Source organism: Periplaneta americana, chromosome 17 (assembly GCF_040183065.1).
Source record: "Periplaneta americana isolate PAMFEO1 chromosome 17, P.americana_PAMFEO1_priV1, whole genome shotgun sequence".
NCBI classification, from domain to species: domain Eukaryota; kingdom Metazoa; phylum Arthropoda; class Insecta; order Blattodea; family Blattidae; genus Periplaneta; species Periplaneta americana.
Window position 1 is genome coordinate 126337809 of NC_091133.1, and position 22913 is coordinate 126360721.

Genomic DNA, 22913 nt, shown 5'->3' on the forward strand with positions numbered 1-22913 from the left:
CTGCTTTCTGAACATGCCTCATAGTTAGAAATGGTTGAACAATTCCATGACTAATACAGTTTGTATCTTTCACATCTAGGGACATTACTACAGTCTTTTGATCATTCATATTGCATAAATGCAGAGGAAATAGTTTTTAATGCTGTAAGTGACAGCGGTACTATGTCAGATTCAAGACAAAATGAAGATAACCCAGAGGAAGATTTTGTGTTTCAAGAGTCCACAATGCAGAATCATGCTGATGTCACTGATGAAATACTTGATACTGTATGTGAAGAGCAAGATACAGATGTATATGATGGAATAGGTACTGGTGAAGAAGTTGTGAACGGAGTGATCCATCCATACACAGAAGCTGTTTTTTCATGGAAAATAATTTCTTCACAAATATGTAGGCTCTGTGCATGTACTAATGAATCACATCCAAAACAGTCAATAATCGGTTGGATGAGTTTACTGGATGAAGTAATTCCTGGCTTGGTGAGTATATCTACTGTATTATTTTGTTGGCACTGCGTGTATATTGTGAAGTGTCATTGTTTGTGTTAAGGCATTATTTTGATGACAATAGGTTATAAAAACGTTTGAGATGAGATCTCTGTATAATTCTTTTCTGTGTGCCCACTTACATGCTTTGTACAGCAAGAAGATAAATTAAATACTTGTTTCACAAGTTGCTGCCTCTCCTTTCCTGAGTTAGAAAAAGAAAAAATTGCTTACACAGTACTGCGGCTTGAATGTACATTTCTATTTCATTTTTTCATTTAATTTTATTTATTGTATTCCATAGATCTTACACAGGGCTGGGCAGTATTTGAAATACATTTGTATTTTGTAATTTGTAAGGATTTTCGAAAGTATTTTGTATTTAAATACATAAAATTGATGTATTTTATATTTCAAATACTCAAAATACTTTTTTCTTCTTCTTGTTCTTCAAGTTTTGGATTAAGATTTGAAGAATGAATTTTTGTCTTATTTGCCTACCCATTTCAGTTGTGCTAGCCATACACTTAGTTTTCTTGCCACGACTGATTTCCTTAATGCCATGAAGAAATCTCCAGCAGCATCAAGGATCCATCACCCAACACTTGCTAAATGTTTAGCATTATGAAATGCGTCTAGGAGACTCAAATACTCAGAAATTATATCAGATGTCTTGAAATATTCATTAAAGCTTCTTTGCCCAACTCGATAGAATTTTCTTTATGACTCACTCTCTCAAATATTGCAATTCAAACATGATATAAACAGTATATGTGAAAAACTGGGATTGCCAACCTTTAAAGATGTTGAGTTTCAGTACCTTGAAGAATATTGTGTAGTTCTGAAACCCATTTCCGTAACCCTTAATTTAATGCAAATGAGAAGATGTGTTATTACGGCCAACTTTTGTCCACATTAATTTCCCTTAAAAACAGATTACATATTCTGTTACCTAGTAATCTACGTCATCTATTTGAAATAAGTCCAATCCTAATAAGTTCACTTTCATCAAGATGTTTGATCTGATCCCAGAAGAAAATTGAGCTATTTTGGCAGCTTGCTCCACCCAACATTGAAGATGAGATGGCTACCTGACATTTCCTCACTAAATGATAAGAAGAGGACACAGAATATGTGTTGTGAAATCAGCTGAGCAGTTGTCTGCTACATCTTTGGTCAGTTCAGACGATGAAAACAATTTTTATGTTTTCAACTCAAGTAAAACAGACTTTGAAAAGCAAAAAGAAAAGAGCTTGTCTGCTGTGGAGTATGAGCTCATACAATTCTTCAATGGCAAAAGGACAACCCTGTGCACTCTAGAGAATTACCCAACAATGAAACAAGCTTTTATAAATATAATACAAGTTTGTGTTCCTCTACACCTGTAGAAAGACTGTTCTGTTTTGCAGGATTTATTCATTCACAAGCAAGGGGATCCTTATCTTATGAACATTTGAGGAACTGGTTGTTTTCAAAGGGAGCAGTAATTATTCATATGTAGCATAATTTCATTGCTGACTGGAAAAAGGAAGAAGTTCAGTTACAGTGTTTATATAAAACTTCGAGGTAAAAATACTTTTAATGTTAATATAACTTAATATTTTAGATTTTCAGTAATATTCTTATTTGTTTAGGCCTATATATTTTATCGATTATTTGAAATACAAATGTATTTTGAGCGCTAAACTGGAGAATTCCTACGGTATCTTTGAACCGTGCTGTTACGTTTAGCACCAAATTTAAGTAAATACACAGTCTTGCCAACCTAAGAACACGACTTTGGTCTGTGGCATCGTTGTAGGGAGAAATTTGTTTCTTGTCTCTCTCTACCTCCTTCGTTCTGAACATTACTGAGAGATACCACCACTGTTAGCTACAAGATATATTTGCGCAAATATATTGAAGTAGATTACGTGACTTAGATGAGAGTCTCGAGACAAAACAGTTTTGCTATATTTCTTTTTTTTATTAAATGTTAAGCACAGGAACGCCATTTCGTAATTTTATTTAAGAAACAAGCCAAACAATTATCTTTGCATCAAAAACGGATGCTCCCTGGACCAAATTATCGTATTTTATAATTGTTTGAATGCAACAGAAGCCAGAAGTCTTGCACTTGACTAATGCAGTGAATTATTTAAGAATATAGTCGCGAATTTTACTACCACCATTTCGATTGTGTTTTGTTTGGCACGGCTCGGTATGGCCCGGTGACTAGTGGCCAGCGAGTAACGTCGACTATCGACATTGCTCTGCCGTGGGTATTATCCAGTTGTTCCTCTGAGTATTTGAAATACAAATGTATTTTGGTTAATTTTTTAAAAGTATTTTGTATTTGCATTTCAAATACAATTATTTGAAATATTTTGTATTTGTATTTGAAATACTTGGATGTCAGTATTTTGCCCAGCCCTGATCTTACATTGGCATGTAAGCTTTAAGATGTGGAAAAGTCAAGAGTTAGACAATTTCTTGTCGAGATAAGGTGATTTTTGTAAATAGCAAAAACAATTTTTGTTCCTTGCGTTTTTCACGTATTCTCTACTGCTTCTGCCATGCCATTCAATATCATTCAGAAAAATAAACTTCCGACTGTCCATGACACTGCCCCTTATGTATTCAATTCTTAAAATGAAAGAACATAATATGTAGATGTTAGGGATAGCACACTGCTTTTTTGAAAATGTTAGAACACTCTCAAACACAATGGCATCGTTATTCTTTATTATGAATCATAGACCAAATAACTCTTTAAGCTGCAGTAATATAAGAAATCTGTTGGAGGTCACAAATATAGCTTCTACCTGACTCAGTATTCATCAAACCAGGATAGCATTGTGTCCTGTAACTGCCTATATTCTGAAGAAATGTCTACCAGTAAGATATTTTAAAATATTTCCACTTTTTTTATTTATCTGTGGGAATGGACACAGAAATAGGCCTATGCACTTAAGCGAAAATAATATCGTATTATGGAACTATACTGTTATGTGCCATATTAGCAAATTTGCAGAAATCTTTCTACCAATGACAGAGAAGTAGGTGCACAAGCATTTGTTGACATTAGGATTAAAAATATAGTGAATACGCTTTATTTTAATTATACTAAATCTGAACTGCTCGATAGTGGATTGCAGGTCATGTCATATTGGTGGGGAATGAAATCACTGATGCTCTGGCAAAAGGAGTTCCAATATAAAAACAAAATATAGTTTTGAACTAGAGCTTTCTTTCAAACTGAAATTCATAAAAAAAAAAAAAAAAAGAAATTAACTGAACAAGAAGAACAGAGCGCTCATACAACAGAAAATCAGAGGAAAACCATATGAAGACTTACAGACTCACAAACTTCTTAATCACCACAAGTCAACACAATTTTATTCACAACACGTGCACAGACGTCTTTCCCTCATGACAGATCCAACTCGACTGACTGGCGCGTCAACGGTAGCTACAGCGTTACTCTAGTGGCAGGCGCGCCAATCTTCACCCAGTCCAAGGCTGCCGCGGAATGGTCTGGCCGAGCTACGAACGCACTGTATAAAATCACTCATCTAAAAGTTTTGCTTATGTAACATGCATGAAAGGGTTTAAATGCAAGAGGGCATTATTCATTCTACTGTACTGGAAATAGAACCACGTATGCAATTCTAATGTTAGAATTTTATAAGCTTACAACTATTGTACATATAAAAATTATGTTTTCTCCAATTATAAGTCTCACATCTCTTGTCGTATTTTCACTTGTAATATTACTTGTTTTCTGAAAGACTTGCAGGCGTCAGTCTTCTGATTGCTTCTGTTTTACACTAAATATATTTTGTAATGATCTGAAGAAAAACGGTTTTGTATTCATTATACTTACTTACCGGCTTTTAAGGAACCCGGAGGTTCATTGCCGCCCTCACATAAGCCCGCCATTGGTCCCTATCCTGAGCAAGATTAATCCATTCTCTATCATCATATCCTACCTCCCTCAAATCCATTGTAATATTATCCTCCCATCTACGTCTCGGTCTCTCTAAAGGTCTTTTTCCCTCCGGCATCCCAACTAACACACTATATGCATTTCTGGATTCGCCCATACGTGCTACATGCCCTGCCCATCTCAAACGTCTGGATTTAACATTCCTAATTATGTCAGGTGAAGAATACAATGCGTGCAGTTCTGTGTTGTGTAACTTTCTCCATTCTCCTGTAACTTCATCCCTCTTAGCCCCAAAAATTTTTTCCTAAGCACCTTATTCTCAAACACCCTTAACCTATGTTCCTCTCTCAAAGTGAGAGTCCAAGTTTCACAACCATACAGAACAACCAGTAATATAACTGTTTTATAAATTCTAACTTTCAGATTTTTTGACAGCAGACTGGATGACAAAAGCTTCTCAACCGAATAATAACAGGCATTTCCCATATTTATTGTGTGTTTAATTTCCTCCCGAGTATCATTTATATTTGTTACTGTTGCTCCAAGATATTTGAACTTCTCCACCTCTTCAAAAGATAAATTTCCAACCCTTATACTTCCATTTCGTACAATATTCTGGTCACGAGACATAATCATATACTTTGTCTTTTCGGGATTTACTTTGTATTCATTATAGTAACATGAAATTTATTATCAGGTTGATAATAAAAAATGTATGTACCAGTAACTTAGTGTGACTACACATTGGAGAAAGTGTAAGCAAAATGTTTGTTTGTTTGTTTATTTATTTATTTATTTATTTATTTATTTATTGACTTAATTATTTAATTTACTTACTTATTTGTTTGTTGTTTATTTATTTAGTCTTTGTTTCTTTGTGTATTTATTTGTTTGTTTTTTATTTTATTTATTAATTTATTTGTTTGTTTTCTCATACTACAGTGCTAATAGTGAATAGCCAGTAGATTAAGACAATAATGGTCATAAACATTTTTTTTTATATAAATTCACAACGGCACTATCCAATAAAAGCCATGACAGAACAAAGGTGCACATGTTTGCGTATTTAATGCTGTATGAAAGCACTGCAGATGCTGTGCCCCTAATGTATATGTCTGTATTATATTATTCTATTCTCCTGCCAGTCCTACTAAAAAGTGGTGGTAAATAAAACCACGTGATAGCTAATGTATTCATCTGCAGATGTCACTTTCTATTAGCCTTTACATTTGCGTACTATTGGCATGAGCATAAAATATTGCAATAAATTAAAATAGGCCTACTACGTTCCATTTCCCTGAATGTATAACTAAGCATTTAACATTGCCTTCACCAAATTCGACTAACACTATAATATGCTTGACATATTTATAATTTCGTATTTAGTACTACACAATCATATAATATTCATAACAGACTACACAATGCTTAGTAATAGAACTACGAGGGTAATCCAGGAAGTAACAACCATTTGGCTTTAATATATTAAAAAAAAATATATATATATTTTATTAACCAAAAACATGTCACTTACAAATTTGAAGCTTACTTTATTTCTCCACATAATCACCTCCGTTATTTAAGCGTTTGTCATATCTGTCCACGAGTTCCCCCCCCCCCCCCATTATTGGTAACTCTGTAGCATCTACTGGGTGTTCAGTTCAAAATGTGTCATGGCTCGCTGTATGCCGTCATGTGGCTAGCTGATGAGCCTAGAGAATTCAATCTTCCTACACTTCCGCAGAGGTGTATAACCTAAGAGGCAGAGAAGTTGCCTAGCAAGTACGGCGTTCATTCTGAAGAGTACGTACCGATACGTACGGTAACGCCGGTAGTGGCAGGAATGTGAACTGTTTGGAAATACGTACTGTCGGGATATGGGGAGAGGGTTAAGACGATTACTTACGTATTTGTTGACATTAACTTCGACGGTCAACATGGACACGAAGCATTTGATTTGTATTGTGGAATGTTACCGTATGCAACCGATGATAACAAATACCCTGCGTACGACTTGCCGGCGCAAAACACAGTTCGAAAGAGGTTATGGTAGCACACAGTTCAGATTGAAGAACACCTTAAATAATAGGCAACTTCTCTAACATATAAGCTGAAACTCGCTTCAAATCGGTGACCCAACAACAGTGACGTCATGACACACTTTGAAATGAACACCCAGTATTAGATGCTTTATGGTTGTGCTAACAGATGGAGTTACTTGTCAACAATGTGACGCTGAAACGTGTGTTCAGGTTACTGCCCAGCGACAGTCCTGATGTATTTTTATATTTGTGATGATTTGTTAATATTAACCTGGCACACTCACAATCACACTCACATTCATACAAATTTCCAGACTCTAGACACCCAGGGAATTATTCTTCTTCTTCAAGAAAAATTCACCGGGGATCGAACCCGGGACCTCCTGATCTGTAAGCCAGCATGCTGACCAACAGACCATGGAGGCAGTCAAATTCACGAGTTTTAGAATTTCCGTGTTGTAGTCATCTGCCGCCAGTCCTTTAATCCAGTTGTTCACTGCATTCAACTCGTCATCACTTCCAAAACATTTGCCACCCAGGAACTTTTTGAGCTTCGTGAAAAGGTGAAAATCACTAGGAGCAAGGTCCGGACTGTAGGGTGGATGATCCATCGAAATTGTTCCAACAAACCTCTGGATGCAGTAGCAGTGTGAGGGCGGGCATTGTCGTGAAGAAGCACAATACTGTTGGGAAGCATTCCACCCCTACAATTTTGGATCACTCGTCTTAATTTTCTTAGGGTGTTACAACATCGAGCTGCATTGATCGTAGCACCTTTTGACAAGAATTTCACCAAGAGAAGACCCTCACGGGCCCAAAAAACTATCGCCATGACTTTTCGTGTTGACAGAGTTTGTTTGAATTTTCGCGGGTTTTTTGGGTGATGAGGGATGATGCCACTCGATTGGTGCTTGATCTCTAGGGTGAAGTGAGATACCCATGTCTCGTTACCAGTAACAATTTGATCAAGAAAGGCATTTCCATCTGCATGATACCGCGTCAAAAATGTCAGTGCTGCAGTCAGTCTCTGTGTTTTGTGTTGGTGACTCAGTTGCCGGGGAACCTATTGTACACAAATTATGCTATAGCCAAGATGTTCGGACACGATTTCACCAAGCAAAGAACGAGAAATGTGTAACTCGTCTAGGGTTACGCATCTGTCTTGCACAATTTTGTTGTTCACTTGATTCTGCAAATCGTCTGTGATGAGTAGGAACCGAATTTTTAGGTTTTTGGAATAGGTGAAATAGGTTTTTTTTTAGGTTTTATGTCCAACCTGTGAAAGGGGTCGAAAAACTGCCCTATCGTTAAAAATGTATCCATATAATAATAATAATAATAATAATAATAATAATAATAATAATAATAATAATGGCTTTATTTAACCTGGCAGAGTTAAGGCCGTAAGGCCTTCTCTTACACTCAACCAGGATTAAAACTTGCTTACACAGTTGAACATAAAACTGGATCGGAATTAAGTAATTACATACTGATACAATTTAGGTACATAATGAGATCAAAAGAGGTAGTTACATAAAATTTACCTCATAAAATAAAAATAAACATAGTGGAATACATATTAATGTTGTTAGAATCAAATACGAATCACATAAAAACAGAAGCCAATAAGTCAATTAAAAAATATACGCAGTAAAAATAAAAATAAACACATTAGTATACATATTAGTATTATTATTATTACATTTTAGTATTATTACATATTAGTTATTTTTAAAAATAAATATATAATTATTAAGGCAACATGGACCATGAAACTGACCTTTTCAAGAACCAAACTACTGTATTTATAAAAATTAATGATTCGAAATTTTTGCTCCTTCTCCTTTAACATTATTTGTAGTTTTAATAAATTATTGTAACAACATTTTATCTAATATAATTTGCCTTGATATAACTATATAAATTTCGATTTTCAATAAATAAAAGGTACAATACACACACAACTTTTGAATTAAATTTGTTCAAACTTGATCAAGAATTATTTTAAAAAGTAACAAACAAAACAACATGTTTGTTCCTGGTTGCAATATATGATCAAATTCTTTTTAGATTCTCGACTGAGAAGTTTTTTCTATTGTCTCTCAAAATACATTTGAAAGACGAAATGGTTCATTTGACAGCACATGACGTCACAGGTGCAAATTTCATCTCTGCCACTGCAGCAGGTACCTACAGTAACTGACAACTGAAGCTTTCCCTTGGAGAATGTAGCACACATTTTTCATTTTTTCAAACCCTGGATTCCTCTGCAATACTTTCTTCAGTTTTAATGTGATGGCTTCGCCCACGGGTCCTGGTACTTGTTTCTGTAGAAGCGAGTCAGTGACACCAATTGCATCTTCCAGTTGTAGCGACGAAGATTCCAAATACTCAATATATTTTGGAAGGTCACTGAAATATACTTGAGGAAAGCCTTAAAGATTTTGCCTTAGGGATGGAGGCAGCCTCCTCCACGTCGAGAGTGTTCCTTCCTTTCTCTCTCTCTCTTTCTCTCTCAAAATAAAATACAAAATCAATATATAACGCAGTAAATACAAGATAACACATATCAACAATGATTTACGTGTTTTTAGGTAGTAAGATCCAATTTAGGCTTTTTTAGGTTCAACGGAATTCACAAATACCGTATTTGCTCGCGTAATTTGCGCACTTTTTAATTAACTTTGGCCACTGAAAAATTGGGGTGCGTAAAATATGCGGATTTTTCAAATAAGAGGTCCTGTTCTGAGTTTATCTCAATTAGTATATGTATAGGTAAGTATTTATGGTAGGGCTAATTTTCTATACCAGTAACTTGTCTCTACCAAGGACAAGCATTGTTAAAGTAGCGGGACTTTAGGGTTTTTTTTTTCTGAAGCAGGTACTTCAGTTGCTGGTGAATGACCTACGATGGACTGTAGGGAAGGAAAATCCCTACTACACTGAAAAAATATGTACGTAAAATGCGTGCGCAAAATACACGGAGCAAAAATAAAGTTCAAAATAATCCCTTAAAAATTAGGGTGCGCAAATTACGCGAGCAAATACGGTACGACTCCTCCGATCATAATTCGGAAAAGAATTGAAGAAATGAGGAGTTCAGAAGCAAGGAAAAAAATAGGTAAACACTTACAAATCCAGTCCCTAGTGATGAGTGATGGACATCTGGGTCGAGTTTCGTTATGTACATTGTTGAACATTTCACACCACATTCTCACAATACTTTCGTTCATTACGGTATCACCATACACTTCCTTTAGTTGGCGGTAAATTTCAGCAGGTTTCAAGTTCCGAGCATTCAAAAATCGAATAACACCTCTCACTTCACAGCCGGCGGGACTTTGTATCACACAGTTCATTTTGAGCAATCACAGAATGCACAATAAGAACTTATTTTGACTGGCACTCGCACAACACCGAGAAAAGATGTCGAGGAAACAATTCGACCTTGGATAGAAGCCCGATGTCGATCTGCGCAAACAGTCGTTACTTCCTGGATTACTCTCGTAATCTACATTTTAATTCTCATAATATCATCAGTCGTGATTTCAGAGTATTTTTCAGCGGAATTATAAAACATGTTTAATATAATGTATGACTTGAGGCTTTCCTGGCGTTTGATATAGAATAACTCTTCTCGGGTTCTCAGCCAGGTGAATTGGAGATTAGCTTCCAAGCTTTCGACGGCTAGCTCTGCCATCTTCTTCAGGGAATGAAGTGCCGTCAAAAGCTTGGAAGCTAATCTCCAACTTACCTGGCTGAGAACCCGAGAAGAGTTATTCTACTATGTTTAATATAATTCTCTTCCCATCATATGTTAAAGGCTTTCCTTGGCTATGTTTCTCATAGAAAGCTGTAATTTGCTACACACCAAGTTCCACCTACCTGACTTTATTGTTATACAGAACTGACTTTTCAGGTAAAATACGGGCTCTTACACATTGCAAGGTGATGATAGCCAGTTCTGATTACATTTTTCAAAATGTAATTGTTCACAGTATTGTAGAAACTTAAAATAACAAATCTCTGTTTCCATGGCAACTGAAAACAAATCAGAAGCTATGAACAGAATATTAACAGGAGAGCATTCACTATTTCGAGGTAATAAAATCCGATTTCAACCATGAATCATAATAGCATTAAATTACTTCAAAAAATTATGGAAACTACTGTGTGTTACATTTTTGCTAGTCGAATTAGTCCTCCAGTAGCCATTGGAAGAATTTCGTGCCTGTTACTTTTATTTGCCTCCACTTTTTAGTATGAGTAGCAGGAGAATAGTTAAATGGATCTGTAAAATGTAAGACTACTTCATGTCAGCTTCAGATTTTCACATGGCTACAAATCCTTGCAGGTACATCTGAATGATGGACTTCCACAGCACATGTGCAGACCATGTGCAAACAAACTTTATGCCTGTGTAAAAATAAAATCACAGTTTATTGAAGCTGATGCTAAACTGCAAGAAACTTTAGGATTTATAAAATCAGCTGGTTATAACATTGAAACTGTCAACAGCAACTCTGAAGTACCCGTTAATACTGAAGTGAACGAAGAAGATGATTGTTCCTATTATGATCTATTTGGTAATAATGGAGAAAGTGATAATCATGAGGATAAAGAATATATGAGGGAAGACACTGATACTTGGACTGAGTTTGAGGAAAATGAAGACATGAATGTTGAGGAGTCTATTTTTAACAGTGAGAACTCTTCTGAAATTGTGATTGATGAAGTATCCGGGTGTCGAAAGAATAAAGTGGAGTTGAAGTATCCATGCTGTGAGTGTACAGACATGTTCTCTTCTAAAAGGAGTCTGCATGCACATAAACAACTTCATACAAAATCGAAAGCTCCAGAGGAACTTATGTGTAAATTTTGTAACAGGTCGTTCTCACAAAAACACAAATTAATTGTGCATCTCCGCTGTCACACGAATGAGAGACCGTTTATTTGTGAATATTGTGGAGAATCATTTCGATTAAAAGAAAGTTTTGAAAATCATCAATTGCGACATAACCCTCCTAGTTACAGTTGCTCTGAATGTGATAAGAAATTTCATAGTAATGCTATATTAACTAAGCACAAAAAGACGCACATTACTGACACGAGATTCATTTGTGATTTGTGTGGTAAATTTCTTTCTTCTAAGTCAATTCTGGAAGGTCATGTACGATCTCATCTTGGAGAAAAACCGTATCAGTGTACTGTTTGCGGCCTATGCTATGCCTCTACTAATGCACTCACTACTCATATGTACGACCACTCGACTAAAACATTTATTTGTGAAATTTGCGGAAAAATTTTTAAGCGGAAGAGGGCATTAACTAGGCACATGAATAGTCATACTAAAGTCAAAACGTGCAGGTGTCCAATTTGCTTGAAAACTTTTGGATATGGTAGCAACAAGTGGAGGCATCTGAAAGTAACTTGTAAAAACATTATCTGTGTTGTTTGTCACAAAACATTCCTTACAATAGATTTGATGGAAGAACACAGAACAAAGGAGCATTCTGTAGATGAAATAAATGAAGCTGCAAAAGAGTATCGGATGGAACAGATCTTGCACTGTGAAGCATGTATAGTAAATGTCACAGGAAGAAGAAACATGATCAAACATATGAGAGGCGCACATAAGACATGTTCTTGGTATGCATGTGAACAATGTAACAGATGCTTCCTCACTGAGCAACAGTTGTTGCAACACGGAAATCCGTGCTCACAGAAGAAAGTAGTTTCAGATTATTTAAAGGGTCCCCGTGGGAAGTGCAAAGTTTGCTCAGAGCCCGTATCTGGAATAGGTAACATGGTGAAACACATGAGACGAGTTCATAAAGAGTACAGGCCATATTCTTGTGGTCACTGCTCGAAATCTTTTTTGACTAACCAACAGCTTTTACAACATACTAGAAGTCATAGTGATTATCGCCCGTTTATGTGTATCATTTGCCATAAAAAGTTCAAAACTAAAGAATCTCTTTATTGGCATGATATTTCGTTTCATCAGGATGTTTTTCCTTTCTGTTGCCCCTATTGTGACCGTAAATTCAAACGGCAGACATCTTTGGTGATACACAAACGAACGCACACAGGAGAGCGTCCTTATCCTTGTTCCGTCTGTGGAAAGGCATTTGTCAACAAAATTTACATGAAAAGACATATGAACAAGCATTCTTATATTGAAAAGAATGAAAATTAACATAAGTAGGTAAGAAATGTTGAACTGTCTATGAAATATGTCATTTGATAAATACTACTTTTATTATTTTTTTGTTACAAATATGTTAAAAGATTTTCCCCATTTGTGTAAGAAATTTAGTCTAATAAAAAAGTAATTGGTATGGAGACATTACTCGTTTCAGGATTTGGAATTTGGAAGGACATTACTTACTTACTTACAAATGGCTTTTAAGAAACCCGAAGGTTCATTGCCGCCCTCACATAAGCCCGCCATCGGTCCCTATCCTGTGCAAGATTAATCCAGTCTCTATCATCACACCCCACCTCCCTCAAATCCATTTTAATATTATCCTCCCATCTACGTCTCGGCCTCCCTAAAGGTCTTTTTCCCTCCGGTCTCCCAACTAACACTCTATATGCATTTCTGGATTCACCCATATGTGCTACATTAGGACATTAGGTGTGCAGAATGTAATCAAGGTGAACAATTCTCATTGGAGTCAAGCAATCTCATGGAGTAGCGCAGTTTTGGATAGAGAGGGAAAAATTTTTGAAAGATTTGCCTAGTGTAATAAAAATTGTGATGAAATACCATTGTGAATTTGTGGAATAATTTCATTTGCAGATGGGAGAACTAGTCAGAGTTGTCGCAGAAAGGGGAAATATTATCAGGAGTCTTCTACACATTATGTATGTTGTAAAGATCATCTTTCCACGGAGTTTAGTCATTCTAATTCTGTAGAAATAAGTGAAGAATTAGTCACTAAGAGTAGGTCTGTCTGTACTTCGATACATATTGCATAAATTTCCACATTTTTAAAACTCATTTGTATTTCTGATGGCACAACTGTTTTTTAAATTGTTGTTTTTTATGTTTGTAATGTATTTTTAATGGACACTGAATTGGATGCTAAGTCGAAATATTTTCATACTTATTTTTTTGTTCTTTACTAATGAATCCCAGGTTATGGATCTATGTTGTGGAAATTCTTTGTAGAAAAATTAATAATATAACACAACAATTTGCATCTTTCATTTTATTGGAAAAAGAGAAAAACAAATGTGGTAATGCAGCACAAGCATTCTAAACGATACCGGTGGCTGTTGTTAGAAATGTGGTTGTAATACTTTCATAGAGTGTAGTGTTGATGCTGGCCAATTAGTCATTTATTTTTTAATTCCGCAACAATGAAAAGAAATTTCAATGAATTGATAATGACTTTTTTTTTTTTTGGTAACAATAAAAATGTATTTCGAAATTATATGAAAGTCGCTAAATTTTAATAATGTTTAGCTTTTAATCATTATGTCGCAATTCTACTATGTGTAGTGGAATTCTGCTACAGTTTGCATCACTGAATGCTAGTTGACACGAAATGAACATACTTAAATTAAAATTGACTTTAGGATATTTTTAAGAAGGGTTAACAGTACTCTATACTGTTTTCGCTGTAAGAAAAATCCTAATGTAAACACAAGCACGTGGCTGTCATATCCGTGATTGGCTCACAGTCGAAACACTCACACAACGCAGGAAAATATAGTCCGTATTTAGAAACTATCATCTTGTATTATTTGAAAATAAAAAAATTGAATTCTAGTTGTTAAATACAATGAAACATATAACTTCACTAATATGTAAAACGATATGTAAAAGAAAAGCTACTTTTATATTTTGTTATGTACTATGAACGCGGATGAATACAAACAGTAATACCGAGGTAGTCTGTTCTTGTAACAAGCTGGCTTCCCTTGAGCTTGTCGTTCATGTTAGCACATGGTACTGAAGTATAGCTTCTGCATGCTCGGTGTGTGTGGTTATTAATTGTAAGAGTGGAAACCCTCTCAAAAGCGGAGAAAAACAAATAGTCTTAAATGTATGTAATATGTTATGTGAATTTTAACTAGAGTAATTATAAAGTAAATATTTCCTAAACAAATGGATGCATAGTAGTGAGGTTAGGTCTACTTGATGAGTAACGGGAAATGTTTAACATGAAACAGAATGTACAACAGTAGGCGGGAACACGTACTGAGAATCTATGGCGCCAAACAGCGGCCAATGTAGCCTCACTTCAGTCACGTGCTATTGTTTATATTAGGATTTTTCTTACAGCGAAAAGATTATAGCAAACACTATAAGAGAATCATGAAGTAAAAATACACAAATCAGGATTTTGGGAATTATTTAAACTTTAAAAATCATTTTTCTCGAAAGCAACTTTCATTGAGTTAACACACTTTCCTCACCCACCCTCCAATTTTGAAATTCACATGTCATTGTACATCTAATGCAATAATGTGCTTATGGTGTGAAGGTCAAACCAGATGGATTCTTGCCTCCTGTGTTATTGATGAACAACACCTCATCTACAAAAAGAAAATATCTTTGTTTCTGGAGTTGTAATTGTTGTGGCCAGACGTGACCCATTATTACCAAAAACTAATACTCCTGTATTTATATTTTTTTTTCTAATGAATATTTTGAAAGAATAGAATAGATCTCAAATTGCTTATGGTCGAATATAGTTTTTTTCTCTGATAGGGACTTGGGACTAATTGAAAAATGGTGTAAGCATGCAGAGATGCAGGTGTTGGAAGATGATGTCAAAAAGGCAGTAATTGCAAGACTTTCAAATCCATTCAGTGTATTAGAGATGGATGGGAAGTTTTTTGACTTCGTCAAAGCCAAAAAATAAACTTTGAAGTTGAAGATATCAAAGCTATCATTGTGGGTGACTCTCGATTCCCTCCCACAGTCAATGTTTATTCCTGTTTCCTTCCGAAACAATAATGGTAAATATACCAATTTCCTCCTCACCAGAAAGAAGTTACTACATTTAAACACACTGATTCCCTGCTGCAATGCAGCGAAGTCAACTTTTCCAACCGTCACTATGAAGTGTGGTTTTCATCTCGGCCAAGCATGGTGGAGAAAAACATAGTTTAGAATTGGGACCTATAAACAAAGACTGTAACTCGGAATTTGCTAAATACCTAAGGCACATGTCTGTCATATTTGAACCCCAATGTTGTTGGAGATTGTTTCGATGATCATTTCATTTCGCAGATGCCTAATTGTGCAAAATACATAGGTGACGATGTCCTTTTCCCACCTATTCTATGGGCTGGAAAAAATGCCAGTGCTGTTCAAACCACGAACATATGTGAAAGTTTTCATGCCAAATTTAACAGTTGTTTTACTCTTCACACCACAGTATTTTTGTATTTTTAGATGTTTTACATGAAGTACAGGCAGACACCAAAATAAAAATAAATTCCACCAATATCAACCAAACTCCGGCTACAAAGACTTCCAAACAAAATAATAGTTCTTTAATGAATGAAATTGAAGAATTAGATAACAGAAAGATCAGTACTTCACAGTATTGCAATGTCATGTCTTACAAGGCTCTTCCTACTGTGTTCATGCAGAAGAAGCAAAAAATTGTGTTCTTAATAACTTTTATACAAACTTAAAAGATTTTATGCTCGACCATGCCGAAATGTAGTAATTATACACCTGGTAGCAGCCCGTTAATGGACCTTATTAAAGTACACCTATTCATTAAAGTTCAGGTTTTCCACCAATCAGAAAGCAATATGAAAGCACAAGTATTGATTATTCTCGGATATGCAATCAAAAGACAACTAGCGAAACGTCACAGAGGCTGGAAATCCAATACTGTCGCAGAAGGTTATGTTCTCTTACTATAATAATTAGCGTTAATTGTAAATAATATTCAAATAAATTCAATTTGTCATCTCGTTTTTCAATATCTAAATCAATTTCCAGGTTATATCAAGATTAACGTTCATTTTACTCTCTAGATTATATCAAGGTCAATGACATTTGTTCCTCGGAAAAAATCAATACTTTCGCGTCTGCACACATCTCACAATTTACGAGATTGCACAAGATCACTTCCGCTCCCCAGTCAGATAAGAATAATATGAATACTTATGAATAATTTCAAGTTAGAAATATGGTCGAGCATAAAAAATCGTATGAAACTTGCCTATAATGGTAATTAAGACACTCGTATGAAAATTATGAAACTCGCGCTCGTTTCATAAACATACTCGCGTCTTAATTACTACCATTACAGGCTTGTTGCATAATGTACTATTAATTAATTGCATGACAAGTAGAGAAAAGATAAACCTTAGTCTACAAATACATAATTTTTAGACACACAAGGGTATTTCTTTTAATATAATTTTGTTATTTGGTTTTTTTTTTACCCTTGGCAGTCCAAAGTCTATATAAATTGTGGCGGAAAATTGTGTGCGTGGTTAAAGAATATTACACTATGGAGGGAATCAGACAACACTAAATATGAATAACGAAAAATTGTGAGGGAGAAAGGCTGTGTCCTTCCTGAGGAGGGAATCAGAACCTGATTTTTTTACAGAATCTGCATTACCCGATCATGGCTGCAGGTAACAAAAAGAAAATCCCTATTATTTACTACACAGAAAACTTTATTATTTTCTCGGGGGAACCAGATGGTTTCTTTTCTTCTGTGTTATTAATAAACAGTGCCTCATCTGCAAAAGAAAAAAAAAATGCATCTGGATTATTAATTGTTGTGGACAGACGTCGCCATCATTATCAAGGACCTAATATTTTTTTCAGTGAACTTCTTTAAAGACCAGATCACAAATTGTTTATATTTCCTTCTGTCTGAGAGAAATTACCAGCTGTTCAGCCAGTTCTCAGCATGTAGAATATTGAACTGCATCAGGAGCTGTGTGAGTCAAATCATTGATGGTGGTTGCTAAAGGTGGGCCCTGTGATAAACAAAACAAGGTCCCCACTTCTTGGCTTCTGTACTTTTATACTGTACGCAATGTAAACATAATGCATCAATAAATCACTTGTATTTGTACCTGATATATTATATCTCATTTCTAGACTTAGTTGTACACACCTACCTACATTTCTTCTCCCAGAACATGTTATTTCGAAACCAGTGAACAGTTCTGATTATGTTTCAAAAGACTTAACTCGATTGTAAACAAGTGTACACTGTATTTCCGTCTTTCTTTAAGTATTTGTTTAATGGGATTGTCTTTAAAATGTTATTAGAATAGTATTCTTCACTATCAGGGATTAGGCTTGCAGCCTCTTCTGTATTACAATATTAATACTAACTTACTGGCTTTTAAGGAACCCGGAGGTTCATTGCTGCCCTCACATAAGCCCGCCATTGGTCCCTATCCTGAGCAAGATTAATCCAGTCTCTACCATCATATCCCACCTCCCTCAAATCCATTTTAATATTATCTTCCCATCTACGTCTCGGCCTCCCCAAAGATTTTTTCCCCTCTGGCCTCCCAACTAACACTCTATATGCATTTCTGGATTCGCCCATACGTGCTACATGTCCTGCCCATCTCAAATGTCTGGTTTTAATGTTCCTAATTATGTCAGGTGAAGAATACAATGCGTGCAGCTCTGCATTGTGTAACTTTCTCCATTCTCCTGTAACTTCATCTCTCTTAGCCCCAGATATTTTCCTAAGAATCTTATTCTCAAAAACCCTCAATCTCTGTTCCTCTCTCAAAGTGAGAGTCCAAGTTTCACAGCCATACAGAACAACCGGTAATATAACTGTTTTATAAATTCTAACTTTCAGATTTTTTGACAGCAGACTAGATGACAAGAGCTTCTCAACCGAATAATAACAGGCATTTCCCATATTTATTCTGCGTTTAATTTCCTCCCAAGTGTCATTTTTATTTGTTACTATTGTTCCAAGATATTTGAATTTTTCCACCTCTTCGAAGGATAAATCTTCAACTTTTATAGTTCCATTTCGTACAATATTCTGATCACGAGACATAATCATATACTTAGTCTTTTAGGGATTTACTTCCAACCCTATCCCTTTACTTGCTTCAAGTAGAATTTCCGTGTTTTCCCTAATCGTTGTGGATTTTCTCCTAAAATATTCACATCATCCGCATAGACAAGAAGCTGATGTAACCCGTTCAATTCCAAACCCTCTGTGTCATCCTGAACTTTCCTAATGGCATATTCTAGAGCGAGTCATACACCTTTTTGAAATCTATGAATAAATGATGTACTGTACCCTTATACTCTCATTTTTCTCCAATATCTGTCGAATACAAAAAATCTGATCAATAGTCGATCTATTACGTCTGAAACCACACTGATGATCCCCAATAATTTCATCTACAATTACAATATTAATACTGTCATTTAATTGATCACCATATTTTTTCCTTTGCTTTATGAAAAACTACAGCGGAGTCCAAATTTCCTGATGTTTCACAAGAGCCAATAACGTGCAAGCGCCAACATTGTCGAACCTACAGAGCAGTTGATGTGTGCTCCACCTAACTTGTCTGGTGGGAAGGATGGGTGGCCGGTGTTAGAAACAGGACTTGTTCTCAATGACAAAACAGTGCAATACAATAATAAATAATATATTAAGAATTCATACCTTTAAATTGATGTTTGCAATTCCAGGTGAAAAGCCAATGGTGTATTTTCGAAGTCATTCAAATTCGTCGCTGTTTCAGGTATATTAATATGTTTTCTAGGCACAAGATTGCCAGATTCTCTCGTCAGGAATCCAGGACAGGTGGTGATTCTGCATGCCTTAACGTGACTACATATTAAAATTATCAAATGTAATACAACTGAATTCATTCATTTTATGTATTTCAATTAATTATTTAGGGCCTAAACTTTTAATTTTGTTAAATTTTTACTAGATCATGAAATTTCCTTTGAATTATTGGTAGAGTCTGGAAAAATAATGATCTATAGCGTACAGAAAAAATGCATGATACAGCATTTGAATCTTATCAATAATAAATCAAGTTCCAAAGAGAGTAAAGAATAAAGATACTATATAATACCTAAAACATACTATAGTACTGTATTATTTTTATTTCAATGCAACACACAGGCAACAATGACGTCAAACATAGGTTGGACTTAGCCTTGAAAAAATGAATACGGCATTATAAAAATAATTTTGCAGAAATAAGCAAAAAATTGTATTTTTCAAATATTTTTGACATTCCGGGACAAATATAATTCAATTCAGGACACAAAATCCAGATCAATCCTGGGAAACCAGGAATCTGGCAATCCTAGTGTGTTGTGCTGCATTTGTACAAGAGTGCGGTCGTTTGGCTACCCAATCGTTCACAGAATAGGAGTGGTAAGCACAATAAACCTCAGGCTGCAGTGCAAGCTTCCAGGTCCCTCCTATACTACTACTACTACTACTACTACTACTACTCGAAACAAAGATAATTAATTGTGGGGATAGCCCCCCCCCGGCTACGGGTCTGGCCATAACCCGACAATAGACATTACTATGTTTTGAACTGAAAAAAAAAAAGAAGAAGAAGAGGATCAATGGGGTGTCAAACTACCCCACCCGGTCCTCAGAAGGGTAAGGGGCTTTTTTCCTTCCCGTTTCCCCCCCCCTTCCCCCTCACATGAAGTTTCAGTCCGCCATTGCAGGAACCGCGTTGCGTGTGTGCACAATAAATGTGTCACCCTTTTTTTTTTTTCTAGCTTTTGTTATTTTAATGCTGACTGCCATGTTGTAATACAATTAAAACAAAAAGTACAATTTCATTCTCTTTACCTATTGTGAGAACTAATCGATTTCATATATGCCGCGGTAAGTTGAGAAATTTACTTTTGTAAAGTTGGTTGTATCATTATTCATGAAAAATACTTTGCTGGCGTTGCTGTCCGCTGTCGTGTTTCAGTGTTATAATGGTTTTGTATGTGTTGTAGGTTAAAGAAGATGAAATCGTTAGTTATTGTGTATTACGGAATCCTTACAACGGCTTACGTTCGTTGTTTATTTTGATGTAAATTATTGGTGGGAAACGTCTTGCATGTGAAATTAAAAATGAGTAATAGGCGATGTGCAGCTAAAACTTGTTTCAACACCCAAGGATGTCGCCCTAACCTTAAATTCTTTAACTTTCCCAAAAATGAGAAAATGTAAGTTTGTAATGAGAAGATTTATTTTGTTAACGTGCATAGTAATTGAATTGGTCCTCATTATATACTACTAGTGAGTTTGAATTTGAATTTAGTTGTGATAGGCGATTTATATCTTATTAAAGTGATTAATCTGTTGCAAGTTGTGATGAATTGTTTATTTTACTTCCAGCTGTCAGCAGTGGGCAATCAATAGTGGTAGAGAAGATTTGTTAGACAAGCCAATTGAACAGCTGTGCAAGTTCTTATTGTGTGCTGATCATTTTGAGCCACATTGGTTTCTAAATCCAAAATACAAAACTACATTCATTCGGACTGGTTATCCTATTCCAACAATTTTTTATAATAATTTAGCAGACTTTATCCCTAAGAGCCTGCAGAAGAGTTATGCGGAGAGGAACAAAACTTATCGAGGTAACTTCATTTTTAAACGCAAAGTGTTGTAATTAAACACAGATAGCTTATTTCATATTATAAGATTGTTTTTGAACAGTATAACACCCTCCTTTATATTTATTTGTTATTTCCCATACTAGTTCTGAACGTTTATGATGAGTATTATGAAGTGAATACTAATATAAATGTCTCATATAGAGCATTGTGAGGAAAGCACATTGGGGAAGTCTCGAGGCGAATTTAAGGTGATGCATTCTTTCCGATATGGTAAAGTAACCTGCATAGCCATGACTGAAGGTGTTTCACATTGCTTCGGATCAGTGTGAGAAAAAAAAAATGGCAGTTGATCCAGTTTTTTTATTCTGTCTCTCTCAAATATATGAATAGTGCCTTGGAATGGTTTCCGTGCACGGTGCTCCGAGTTGTTGTACTGAGGGACTCTTTTATTTAAAAAGAAAGAAATATATATTTTTTTCAATTATTCATTTATGTAGGCCTACTTTATTTATTACAATTTTAATCAAAGTTGCACTTTGGAAATGTAATGAACTATTTCATTACCCAAATAATTTTCGTCTTGAAAAGTATTAGAGTCTTTGTTGCCAGTCGTCCGGCATTACACAACAACAATAACAAAAGACCTGTTTGGGCTGATTGTCTGGTTGGGTTTTTTCTTCGACATTTTACCTAACTGTAAGGCAAATATCAGGTAATATATCACGAATCCTTGGCCTCATCTCGCCAAATACGTACCATCTCACTATCATCAATTCCATCAACACAAAATAACCTTATTAGTTAATATAGCGTCGTTAAATAGCCAAGGAAAAAAAAATAGAGTAAATCATTAGATTACAGTTCCTGCCAATACAAATGTTCTTCAGATGCCATGACTGAATAGCAAGAGAAATATACATTTCAAGCTGCAATTGGCGCAAATAGATTGCATACATATATATATTTCTAAATTATAGATATCAGCTCAAAGAATTTGAGTGACCACAAGGGTCCTGAATACAGTAAACATGTACAATATAATGTGATGTGATACATTAAAGAAAAAAGAAAGTTAATTGTTGAAGGAAACTATAAGTGGATTAATTGAAATAGAGATGATGTAATATTTGAAGGGAATCCTTGATAATATTTATTAGGACAGACATTACATAATCAAAAGGAACGTGAAGTTCCTTAAGATAATTCCACGTGAATTTTGTAATTGAACCTCTACTGCCAAACAGCAAACCAATGACAGACCATTGTTTAAGAGGGACGTTGTACTTTTGAGAAAGATACTGCAGACACTTATTAAAAGACCTTGTGAACAACAGGTTGAATATGTAACCCGGAAGAACCAATGCACTATTAATGTACAGGTTACATGTGATGTTACTATTAATTTGGCTGCAATTTCCTTGAGGGCTTTGCTTTTCTCTATCCTGATTTTAGTGTTTGTGACTTATTTAGTAATACATTGGTGGAAAACTTCACATCTCGTACTTAAATCACTCCCTTTTCGCAACGTATTACATAAATAGTTAGCTATAGTTAATAGCTATAGACGAGCAGATATTGTCATTGATAGAAAAAAGAACACAGAGACAATACTAGACCTGACTATCAGGTTTGAAAGAGATGCACAACAGCCAAAACTTACTAATGATGAAAAGAGAATAATCTATGAACCTTGTTTTCCTTATTTTAGCAAGCAGTATAACATCATGGCTAATTGTTGGTTAGTACACGGACTTCTTTTAGGAGTTCGTGGTACCATCTCCAAATAGGCCTACATTTATAACCTTTTACAATCAAAGGGATTCACATTTTACAATGTTGAGAAAATCCTTAGAGAAATTCTAAAGGACTCAATTCAAAT

The 22913-nt window shown here is 35.3% G+C and overlaps 1 protein-coding gene across 3 annotated transcripts in view; it reads left to right on the plus strand.

The window, feature by feature from the left end:
- The first annotated feature begins 343 nt into the window (after nucleotides 1–343).
- LOC138692629 (zinc finger protein ZFP2-like) overlaps nucleotides 344–22913 on the plus strand; it is a 36504-nt gene continuing 13934 nt past the window's right edge. The window contains exons 1-2 of one of the 3 annotated variants that reach the window (XM_069815688.1): nucleotides 344–480; nucleotides 20814–21055. Coding sequence is in view for 2 of the 3 variants with exons in the window: in XM_069815686.1 (XP_069671787.1) it covers nucleotides 20547–20641; nucleotides 20814–21055 (337 nt within the window). In the remaining variant the exon portion in view is untranslated. Of the gene's footprint in view, nucleotides 481–20356; nucleotides 20715–20813; nucleotides 21056–22913 lie in introns of those variants that run through there. The other 2 variants (XM_069815686.1, XM_069815687.1) reach the window with 2 other exon arrangements.